We start from the raw sequence: 10,470 nt of genomic DNA, 5'->3' as shown, positions 1-10,470 counted from the left end.
GCTGCTCCCGTCCCGCCCCCCACGCTGGTCTCCCCTGGGGGCATCAGAAGCGATTTCCCCGCCCCCCCACCCCCCCGCCGGCATGACGCCCTTGGGGGGCGACTTGAGTCAGAGGAGAAGGTGGTTATTTATTGAGGGGGAGGAAAAGTGGTGGGGGGTCAGGGGGACCGGGCGCTAGGGTTTTCTTTAGTCTCTGGGGCCGGACGAGACGTGTTTGGCTGGGCTGGGAGGAGCTGCGCATGCCCCTCCGTCCTCCCCTTCCTCACTACTTCGCTCCTGTGTCCGGGCTGGGGGGTTGGGGTGGGGTACCCCTACCGCGGCTGGAGGGCGGAGGGGACCTGCTGGAAGAGACGGCGCGTCCCCGGAGCAGAGAGGAGTGGGGCCGCCGCGGGCGCTGGGGGTAGCTGTCCGGACACGTCCTTAGCGCCTGGGAACCGGGACATAAAAGTGCCTCCGGACCCGCCCTGCGGCCCAGGTCCCTTTCATCCCCCTTATAGTGCTTCTATCCTTGTGGTTTCCCGAGGGAGAGCTGAGGTGGGGTAGGGGAGACAGGGGTCCCCCTTAGGGAGGGGTCTCTATCTGGTTGGGAGGGTTGTTGCTGTAGAAATAACTCCTTTGATGTGCCTCCTGATTAACCCTTCCAAACCCACTCTGATGGAGCCATGAAGGAAGAGGGGAAGAGGCCAGAATCGAGAGCAGTGGGGTGGAGGAGGGAGCTAGACTGGGACGGGGAGGGCAGAAAGTCCCCTTCTAAAATGAGAGAAAGGGATTTGGTGGGGCAATGGAAGGAATTAACCCCTTACCTCTCTAACTCGGATTCAGTCCTTAATCATGGTTTTTATGGAAAAAAAAAGTTCAGTATAGTTCACATTCCCCCTCTGTTACCTGATCTAGGTTTTCAAGGCAACATGAAGCCCCAGCCCTCACCCTAGAATTGATGTAGCTCCTCATCCTGGGTCCCCGCCCCCATCATTTGCCTTCCCCTTAGGGATGGAAGGAAAAGGGTTACCTGGGTTGCCTGGGGAGTAGGTGGGGTGTCCCAACAGAGGGACCTCCAGTGGTCCCCACTCAGAAGAGGACTCTGCCCCTGCCCAGCCATCTTCTATTCACTGAGAAGCTCAGGCCCACTCTTTCTTTTCTCTCCCCTCCCCTTTCTCTGCTGCCTGCAAGCCTTGGCCCTCCGGTAGAGTATGTGTTAGGAGGATCCTTTCTCCTCATCTCAATTCTGGGCAGGGGAACTCCCCTTCCATATGAAGGAGGTGTTCTCCCACTGGAAGGGGTCTGCCTTCTGAGGTGATGTCCAGGAAGCTGTCCTTGTCCCCTTCTTTAGATGCTAGAGATACATTCCTGATTTTGATCTTGGGGTGGGGACCGGGGAGGGGAGAGCCTCACAGGGGTGGAGCCAGGCAAAGGGAAGGAAGCTGATAGGGGTAAGGATCTGGAACTAGTACCCTTTCCAAAGCTAGAGGTAGAGGCCCTAAGATTCCCTCTGACCTCCCTTAACCTTGCCCCTCTTTCTCCACCCAGAGCCCTATGCAAGGATTAGTTGTGTATTGATTTTTAAGTTATAAGCAAAAGGTATTTTATTTAATATTAGGGCATGTGTGTGTGCATGTTGTTTGTACCTGTGTGTGCATGTGTGTGTGTTTCTCTACTGAGCCTGGGGCCTCCAGCTGGAGAGACCCCACCTTATTCACCCCGTCCAAAGTCCTAGGGCTTAGGCCCACAGCATCTCTCCCTCCTTTGGGGATGCTGGAGCCCAGTCCCAGGACTGGGAGCTAAATGGGAAGTGGGTCTGGGGTCTGGTTAGGAATATGCGTTTGCAAAGAAGGGAGCCCTTCTTAGAAGGGACAGGGTGACTCTCCCTGAGAGACTCATGGGCCTGGGGTAGTTTAAGAAGTAATGTTCTTTCTTTTTGCTCCCTCTTTTCCCTACCTCTTGCTACGCCAACCAGAGGTCCCTTCCCTTGTCGAGAGGGTTGGGGGCAGGAGAGAGTCGGCAGTACCGCAGGTTGCCTGGCCAGGTGGAGACAGGGGGAGAGAGGGAGGGCCCTGTGGGTGTGGGATGCCTTTCTCCTCCACCCATCGAAACCAGCCACCCCCTCCCTGTGCCACCAGGACAGCCTTCCCCAGTGACCATTGTAAGGGGAACTCCCGAATGGGTGTTGGGGCGGCAGGGGGGACACTGATGTTCCCCCTATGGAGGCCTTGAGCTCTAAGGGTGCGGGTGAGGGCTTTGGATGGGTTTTCTTCTGCTCCCCTCCTTTATAGATCTAGGTTGCTTGGCTGTCTACCGCCTTGTAGGCAGCCCCCTAGAGGAGAAATGTAGGATTTTTTTTCCCTTTAACTGCTGTGAACCCCCTTTGGGGGGGGAGGAGGAGGAAGAAACAGCCTGTGTTTTTTATGCCATAATAAAGTCATCAACCACATCATTGCTTCATTTGTCTTCCAGCTCTTGTTTCATTTTTGACTCAGTGTCCCTCAGCAGTGAGGACCAGGCCGGCTGCAGGGTGGGGTGGACACTTCCTGTGATCCCGCAGCCCTGCTGCAGCCTCTCCTCCCTTTGTTTGGGGCAGAGCCAAGCTGATGGAAGGGTCAGACCCTTCCCCAGGAGGTGGCTGGTGCCGGAGGAGGGAGGAGCTCCCTCAGGGTTGATAGCTGGGCTAACTGTCCCTCCCTGGGGATGAGAAGGTTCTAGATATTTCCTGCCTCCCGCACATATAAGCCCCCTCTTTGCCCTCCCCTTCCAAGAACGCCGGTTCCCTGCCTTGCCCCAGAGAACCAGCCTCCCGGCTCGGTCACCCCGCCCCCGTGGGGGTGTGATCGATCCCTCTGGCTGTGAGCGAGGCGGGGGTGACTGACAGCGATTTCTTCACCCAGGATGATCCTATCAGGGACAAGGCGATGAAAGGCAGCCAAGATATCTGATGGGCTCCCGCCCAGCTGGAAAGTATGAGGGAAGGATCCTACTGCAACTCCCAGCTAGAGGGCCCGCCACAGTTACACAAACCCAGTGCGCACCAACGCACCCTCACCGGACCCACCGGGCGGCCCGGGATGTGCAGAAACGCCCATCTGTGCATACTCTCCCGGGCTGCCCAATGCCTGCCACGCAGGTGCCTGATGCAGGTGAAATGAGTAGAAAAATCTCATGAGTCCAGAGGCCAAAGCTAGGCAGGTTGACAGCAGAGCAGTTTCGGGCTCCAAAGGGGTGTTCTTGCACCTTCCCAGCCTACATTTTGGCCACAATTATCTTCCCTAGTGGGATTCCTGTTTCCCCCACTCCACCCCTAACCCAGTTGCCTGGAGCCAAATCTGGTACCACATTGGCTCATCGCATCACCTGTTTGGGAGAATCTGGGGTCACAAAGTTTAAGGCCACTTTGGGATGGGAGGGTATCAGCCTGATTTAGGGGTTACAGATGGAAGCAGACTGGTTTTGGGGGAGTAGCTCTTTGCTTTCTCTTGCTCCTGGATTTAGAAGCCCGAGAGGAGGAGGGGCAGGCCTATGTTCCCGTGACCTCTTGCCGGCCCCACTCCGTGGGGCGCTTCTTTTGTCTTCTTGGTTCTGCGGAACTTAGACCCCAGGAACCTGGGGAGCCCTTTCCTCCTGTAGCCCATCGCTGCCCCCGGGGACAGGAGGGCAGCTGTGGGGCTGGCTGGGCCTGTCTGGGCAGGGCTGGGGCCACCCCTCCTCCCCTTGCAGCTCCTCCTGCTGACCTGCATTCTTAGCGGGGGCCTTTGGTGGGGCTCTGATGTTTGCTCACTGGCCCGCATTGGCAGCAATGCTGCTCGGCTGGCCTGACACTCCCCCCCCCCCCCCCCCCCCCCAGGGAGCCCAAGGCCACCACTGACCCCTCAGATCTGGCGCCCCCAGGCTGGGACGACCCTGGAGGGGCCAGGGAGGAATTAGGGAAATCAGGCCACGTGGGCTCACCCTTTGGACAACCTCTCTGAGCGGCCACCTCCTCTCCCGGGTTGGTGAGTGAAATCAGGAACGGGAAAGTGACGGAGGAGCAGGCCGCCCGGGAACTGCAGCCTGGGGCGGCGCTGTGGCCCGCAGACACACGCTGCTCCTCCGGCCGGTCCCGGCCCTACCTCGGGCGGCGGGGTAAGCGCAGGAGGGGGGCCGGCTGGGCTGCCCGCCGCTCTGGGTGCTCACATTCATCAGCACACAGCCTTGACGTTTGCTTCTGGAATGACCTCCGACGGCAACCTCACGACACCTCCCTGTCGACAGCACATCTGAAGCAGCCTTCACTTTCCATTAACTCTGGAGAGCTCGACAGCTCCGCGTCCTAGCAGCGCGGGTTTGAAAAGCATCTCAGGAATCGAACAGTCTGGCTGTCTTCGCCCGGTAGAGGGCGTATTCGAGTCACCCATGAAGTTTCTCAAGACACCCGATTAACTCTCCAGCACCCCACCAAGTGATGTCCTTGAGGGCGTATTAGAACAGCGCTTCTCAAACTTTACACGGGGGGGGTGTTGTTAACATGCAGCTTCTGATTCAGTAGGTCTGAGGTGGGGCCCAAGATTCTGCATCTTTTTAAAAAAGATTTATTTATTTATTTGCGGGGGGCAGAGGGAGAGAGAGAGAGAGAAGCAGACTCCCCACTGAGCTCGGAGCTCAACGCGGGGCTCAATCTTAGGACCTGCGCGGAAATCCAGAGTCGACCTCTTAACCAACTGAGCCACCCAGGTGCCCCAGATTCTGCATTTTTAACAAGCTTCCAGGTGATGCTGACGCTGGCAGTCCACGGACAGAGTATGAAAGTATTCTGTTGTGCAGTGGGAGTTGTGTGGTTGAAAACGAATCCCTCCCCTCCACTCCCCACCTGTGCTTGAGAATCACAGAACTAGTTCAGTGTGGTCATTTTGCCACTGGGGAAACTGAGGCCCTCAAAGGAAAAGTGACCTGCCCAAAGAGACACTCCAGATCCATTGCAGAAGATGAGATGCCAGTGTTCTGAGTTTCAGGTGATGCTCTTCCCTGCCTCCAGCCCAACTTCTAGATAATTCTTCTCCGCAAGTGGCAGTGCCCCTTCTGAAAGTAAAGACCATCTTCTTGGGGGAGAGCTTCCTCTTCAGAATCAGCCTTGGATACCTATAGGCAATTAGGAAATATATCAGATTTCAGATCCCCCAACAGCCTTATCTGGTGCACCTGCCCATAGCCTGCCTCCTGGGGAAACCTTGGCCTCAGTCCCATCCCAGGAGTGACCCCAGGCTGGGATGCTGTGGCCAGAGCTCTGAGAAGCAGCCCTGACTGATTGGCAGGATGGATGTGGGAGAAGTAGACAATCTACAATATCTCTCCTGTCGCCACTCCTGGAGGGCTCCACAGAGCAAAAGGAGTGAGATGCATTTGCTTAAATGCTGGTTACGGAGAGGGTTAATAGAGGAAAATGACCCGGAAAGCAGAACATTTGGGATCAGAGTCCACCCACACATCAATATGTGCCCCCTTGGCCAAGACTTCTTTGCTGTTTCAGTTTCACTATATGTAAAGGCACCAAATCTTTGGACTAGAAACTTTCAAATTTCCTTTCAAAGCTATCTTGGTAGGAGTTTGAGCACTGTGGGGCGGAATCCATCTTTTGGGGGTCAAGTGGCTTTTGAGCATATGTGCGTTTAAAAAAAATGCATTAATTTAAGTTATCCCTACACCTCCTGCCCTGTGACAATCTGACAGATCTTACGCCCCGGTGGGGGCTGGGGGTAGGTCGCACCTTTGTAATTCAAACCAGGACACAAGTGGCTGAGTTTTTTCCTCCAGATGCCCCAGCAATCCGCGCTCTCTAACAGATCTGCCCGGTTTTCCTTTCCTCTCTTTTCACGTGGGCTTCTTTCCACCCGCAGCTCCCTCTCCCCACAATGACCTCATTCGAAGTGCCCCTGGCTTCGTCTCAGCCTTTATCCGGACTGAAAGCGGCGCCGGCCAGAACAGGCAGCCTAGCACGGTTTCCGAGGCCGCTCCGCTCCAAGAAGCAGTGCTGGCGCGCGCCCTGGTGGAAAACGGAAGAACTGCAAGCGCTTGGTTCCGGCTCCGCCCCCCGGCCAAAGCCTTCCAGGTCACCTGGGAGCCTCCGCCCAATGACCCGAAGCGGAGGCGGTGGCGCTCGGGACCAAGCCGGGGATCTCGGAGGGAGAGAGGGTGAGGGGCACACCGTATCGGGGGAAGGGGGGAAGAGAGGAAGGGGGGTGTGAGACTCTTGGAGAGGCTGGGTGGCGAGGGAGGGGGTCCCGCGACTGCACCCGAGGGCCGGGCTCCCGGTAGGGCCCTGGGAGCGTGCGCTCTGCGCCCGCCTGCTGAGCCCCGAGCCTGGAGCCGGGGGCCGAGAGCCGGTGCCTCTGCCGCGCATGGAGTGTGTGTGTGGTGCTGAGCACCCGGATCCAACGGCAGTGTCCTCCGAGTGTCTGTTGACACGTGTTGGGAGAGGGGCTCCCAGGGGCTGAGCCCTGGCCAGGATGGTGGAGAGGTGGCCCGAGGGGGACGCACTCATCTCCACCTCTCCCCAGATGGCTTCGTGGAACCCCGATGCCCCGTGTTCCTGCGATTGCTTTGTCTCGGTACCCCCGGCCTCGGCCATCCCCGCGGTGATCTTTGCCAAGAACTCTGACCGGCCCCGGGACGAAGTGCAGGAGGTGGTGTTTGTACCGGCAAGCACTCACGCCCCTGGGAGCCGGCTCCAGGTGGGTTAGGCCTTATGGAAGTGTCAGGAGCTCTGGCAGATCTAGGCATCCGTCTAAGACCGTCCTCCTCTGCTCCTCACGCCCGGAAAGCCGCCACAGGTGCTGGAAAGAGCATGACCTTCTTGTCTACCAACCTGGCCCTAGCCTCTTTTTAGCTCCTCGTCTGCAAAATGGGAATACCAAAACCCTTTCTGAGTGGACTCTCCCTTTCTCCCCCCTTACCTGCAGTGCACCTACATTGAGGTGGAACAGGTGTCAAAGACTCACGCTGTGATCCTGAGCCGCCCTTCTTGGCTGTGGGGGGCTGAGATGGGCGCCAATGAGCATGGCGTCTGTATTGGCAATGAGGCAGTGTGGACCAAGGAGCCAGTTGGCGAGGGGGAAGCCCTGCTGGGCATGGATCTGCTCAGGTGGGGACCCTGCCCTCCCTCATCGCTATGCACTGGAAGTCTGGCTGCTGAGTACTGACCCAGGCCATCCCCCTCCCCCCCCCAAGCGGGGTCACAGGGGCCTCCATCTTTGTGTCCCCCTCGCCATCCCCAGAGAGGCTGCCCCTGCTCCTCTTCTCTCCCGGGGCCCCATCTCTCCAGTCTGGTAAGGAGCTCCCAAGTGTGACCACTTCTGGGCCTCTCCTGGCTCAGAAATAGGGCAGTGGTTTCACATTTCTTTTTTCAATAGAAGTGCTTTTTGTTCGTTCCCAAATGGAATCTCATACGGAGCCCCAATGTATAAAGCCAGTAAAATCAGAGCAGCTCTGGTTGAAGGGAGCCTGGGGGACTCGGTGCGCTTCTCTCTCTCAGACCATGTTTCGGGCCTCTTCATGGGACCCTCAGAGCAGAACTTGAAAACCGCTGGCCTAACTGCGCTCCATACAACCGCTGTCGGCAGATTGTGTGACGGGGGCCTCTCTGGGCTGCGTCTCTCCGCTGCGGCTTCCGTCACCCGCCGCCGGTACGTCACTGCCCTTCTGGTCCCTGCCCCTCTCTTCGTGCCAGGCTGGCTTTAGAACGGAGCCGCTCTGCCCTGGAGGCCTTGCACGTGATCACGGGCTTGCTGGAGCGCTACGGGCAAGGGGGCAGCTGCCGGGAGGACCCCGCACCATTCTGCTACCACAACACTTTCCTCCTGGCTGACCGGACTGAGGCATGGGTACTGGAGACGGCGGGGAGGCTGTGGGCCGCACAGAGGATCCAGGGTGAGGGCCTGGCACCGGGGCTTGCCTCCCGGGGGTATCCCCTTTTGCCAGCCTTGGGAGGGGGTGGGATGGGGGCAGGGCAGGGCAGGACCCTTGCTTCCCCCTTCACTTGCTTAGGTCCTCTTGTGCTCCAGCCTGCCACTTCCTCTGGGGAGCCTTCCTGGACTCCCTGGCAGTCAGGTTCCCCCCTTATATGCAAGCAGGTGCTTCTTCATTGCACTCACCACAGCTGCAAGTTCACATTTTTTTTTTTTTTAAAGATTTTATTTATTTGACACAGAGAGACATAGCGAGAGAGGGAACACAAGCAGAGGAAGTGGGAGAGGGAGAAGCAGGCTTCCAGCGGAGCAGGGAGCCTGATGCGGGGCTCGATCCCAGGACCCTGGGATCATGACCTGAGCCGAAGGCAGACGCCTAATGACTAAGCCACCCAGGCGCCCCTGCAAGTTCACATTTATTTCTGTGATCCTTTTGCTGTCTCCCTCCCCACGAGGGCAGGACTGTGCTCTTCACCATCATGTTCTTGGCACCCGGTACAGAGCAGGTGCTTCATGAGAAATGAGCCATCCCGTCCCCCCCGCCTCCTCCACAGAGGGGGCCCGCAACATCTCCAACCAGTTGAGCATTGGCACGGACATCTCGGCCGAACACTCGGAGCTGCGGACCCACGCCCTGGCCCAGGGCTGGTGGGGTGGGCAGGGCGCTTTTGACTTCGCTCAGGTCTTCTCCCTGACCCAGCAGCCTGTGCGCATGGAGGCTGCCAAAGCCCGCTTCCAGGCTGGGCGGGAGCTGCTGCACCAGCAAAGAGGTCAGTGAGCGGATGGTGGCGGGCTGGGGGCCGGAGGGCCTCTGCAGTGCCAGCCCCTCTCCTCTCCCACGGCTTTGACCCAAGGCCAGAGGTCCCCCTTCTGCCCTGGGGGCCCCCTCAGCCTGTCCTCCTTCGCAGGGGGCATCACGGCAGAGGTGATGATGGGCATCCTCAGGAACAAGGAGAGTGGCATCTGCATGGACTCAGGAGGCTTTCGCACCACGGCCAGCATGGTGTCCATCCTGCCCCGGGACCCCACACAGCCCTGTGTCCACTTCCTCACTGCCACACCAGACCCATCCAGGTGAGGGCAATGAGGGTGGGGAAGGCAGGGGAGAGCGAGCCAGGTGGGGGGGGGGATGGGGGATGTAATAACCTTCGCTCCTTCCATCTCTGTCCCATTAGGTCAGTGTTCAAACCTTTCATCTTCGGGGCAGGGGCAGCCCAGGCCCCCCAGGTGCTGTCCCCCACTTTTGGAGCACAGGACCCTGTTCGGACCCAGCCCCGATTCCAGACTCAGGTGGATCGCCGGCACACCCTCTACTGCGGGCACCAGGTGGCTCTGGGGCTGATGGAGAGTGAGCAGGTACCCCCAGGGACGAGGGGCTACTCTGGGGGCATGACTCACTTCACCCATCCCCAGTCGGGATCCTGGAAATATGAGGGGGGCCTGGGAGTGGAGGAGAGACTCTATAGAGTTGGGGAGAGGAGTCTCTGCCTTCAAAGCTAGCTGCCCAGGAAAATGTTGGGGACCCTGTCCTTTCTCCTGCTTGTGGGAGATGGCAGGGATCTCCCCCAGATCCAGAGGGAAGCCTGTCCTGGGGACTCATCTCCACCTTTCCTGGGCAGGATCGGGGGCAGCAGCTCCGGCAGAAGCAGCGGGATCTGGAGCAGGAAGGCCTGGAGGCTGCACGGGGACTGCTGGCCGGGGAGTGGGCCCCCCCGCCCCAGGAGCTGGGCACCCTCTTCCAGGCCTTTGTGGAGAGGGAGAGCCAGGTGTACGCCTGAGCGCCACGGCGCCTCCTGGCCTGGGGTGGCCACAGGACCCCCGGCGCGGCAGGATCAGCACAAGCCCTTCACTCCCCTCAGCCTTGTTCTGGGCGGCCAGCTCGGCCTTTGCCTTAATAAAGTATGTTATTTCGCTGTTCAGTGAACATGATCCCAGGTCTAGTGGGGATGGGAGAGCCAAGTGAGGGCGAAGGGCAGCCCTGAGCTGACTACAGGGCCTCTGGTCGTCTTGCTGGGCAGCAGTCTTCTCACTTGGGTGATGGGAACTAGATGGAGAACTTTGTGGCAGGGGCGTGTGAGGAGAGGTGGTCTCCCCAGGTGTGTGAGCGGGTGTGAACAAGAGAACACGCCTGGCACAATATGGGGCTACTGTTGAGGGAGAATTAGAACCACGGGTTTTTGGTCCTTGGCTCGAACCTTGGGAGGGCACTCCCTAAGGGTGGCAGTGAGATGTGCCCCGGAGGACGGCATCTTCCCCAAGGCGAGGCCCACTCAGGGCCCAGGCAGCCAGGTGGGGACCTGAGGTGGGCCAGTCCTTTGGGTAGTTCCCGAGAGGTCCAGAAACATGTTCTTTAGAGTCGGGATCTGTATTTCTGTGACTCCTTCCCACTGCCTTGACTGCTTGCTTCCCCTCAGATGCCCCCCAACGACATGAAAGACATACTCAGGGGTGCCTGGGTGGCTCAGTCGTTAAGCGTCTGCCTTCGGCTCAGGTCATGGTCCCAGGGTCCTGGGATCGAGTCCCACGTCGGGCTCCCTGCTCCGCG

General features: G+C 58.8%; 1 protein-coding gene across 3 annotated transcripts; it reads left to right on the top strand.

The window, feature by feature from the left end:
• The first annotated feature begins 6,075 nt into the window (after window positions 1–6,075).
• SCRN2 (secernin 2) lies at window positions 6,076–10,398 on the top strand. Of its 3 annotated transcripts, none has more exons than XM_032429284.1 (8): window positions 6,076–6,153; window positions 6,519–6,692; window positions 6,921–7,102; window positions 7,688–7,841; window positions 8,629–8,695; window positions 8,834–8,999; window positions 9,101–9,281; window positions 9,545–10,398. In XM_032429284.1, exons 2-8 carry the CDS (start codon window positions 6,519–6,521, stop codon window positions 9,701–9,703), a joined length of 1,083 nt encoding a protein of 360 aa, XP_032285175.1. In that variant the 5' UTR covers window positions 6,076–6,153; the 3' UTR covers window positions 9,704–10,398. The 3 variants fall into 3 exon arrangements, with proteins under 3 accessions (XP_032285175.1, XP_032285174.1, XP_032285176.1); XM_032429283.1 differs by having other exon boundaries at window positions 7,688–7,887; window positions 8,480–8,695; XM_032429285.1 differs by lacking the exon at window positions 8,629–8,695 and having other exon boundaries at window positions 7,688–7,887.
• The last annotated feature ends 72 nt before the right edge of the window (window positions 10,399–10,470 follow it).

Source organism: Phoca vitulina, unplaced genomic scaffold (genome assembly GCF_004348235.1).
Source record: "Phoca vitulina isolate PV1807 unplaced genomic scaffold, GSC_HSeal_1.0 scaffold40, whole genome shotgun sequence".
Classification (NCBI taxonomy): Eukaryota; Metazoa; Chordata; class Mammalia; order Carnivora; family Phocidae; genus Phoca; species Phoca vitulina.
This window is presented reverse-complemented; position numbering and strand designations above follow the sequence as displayed.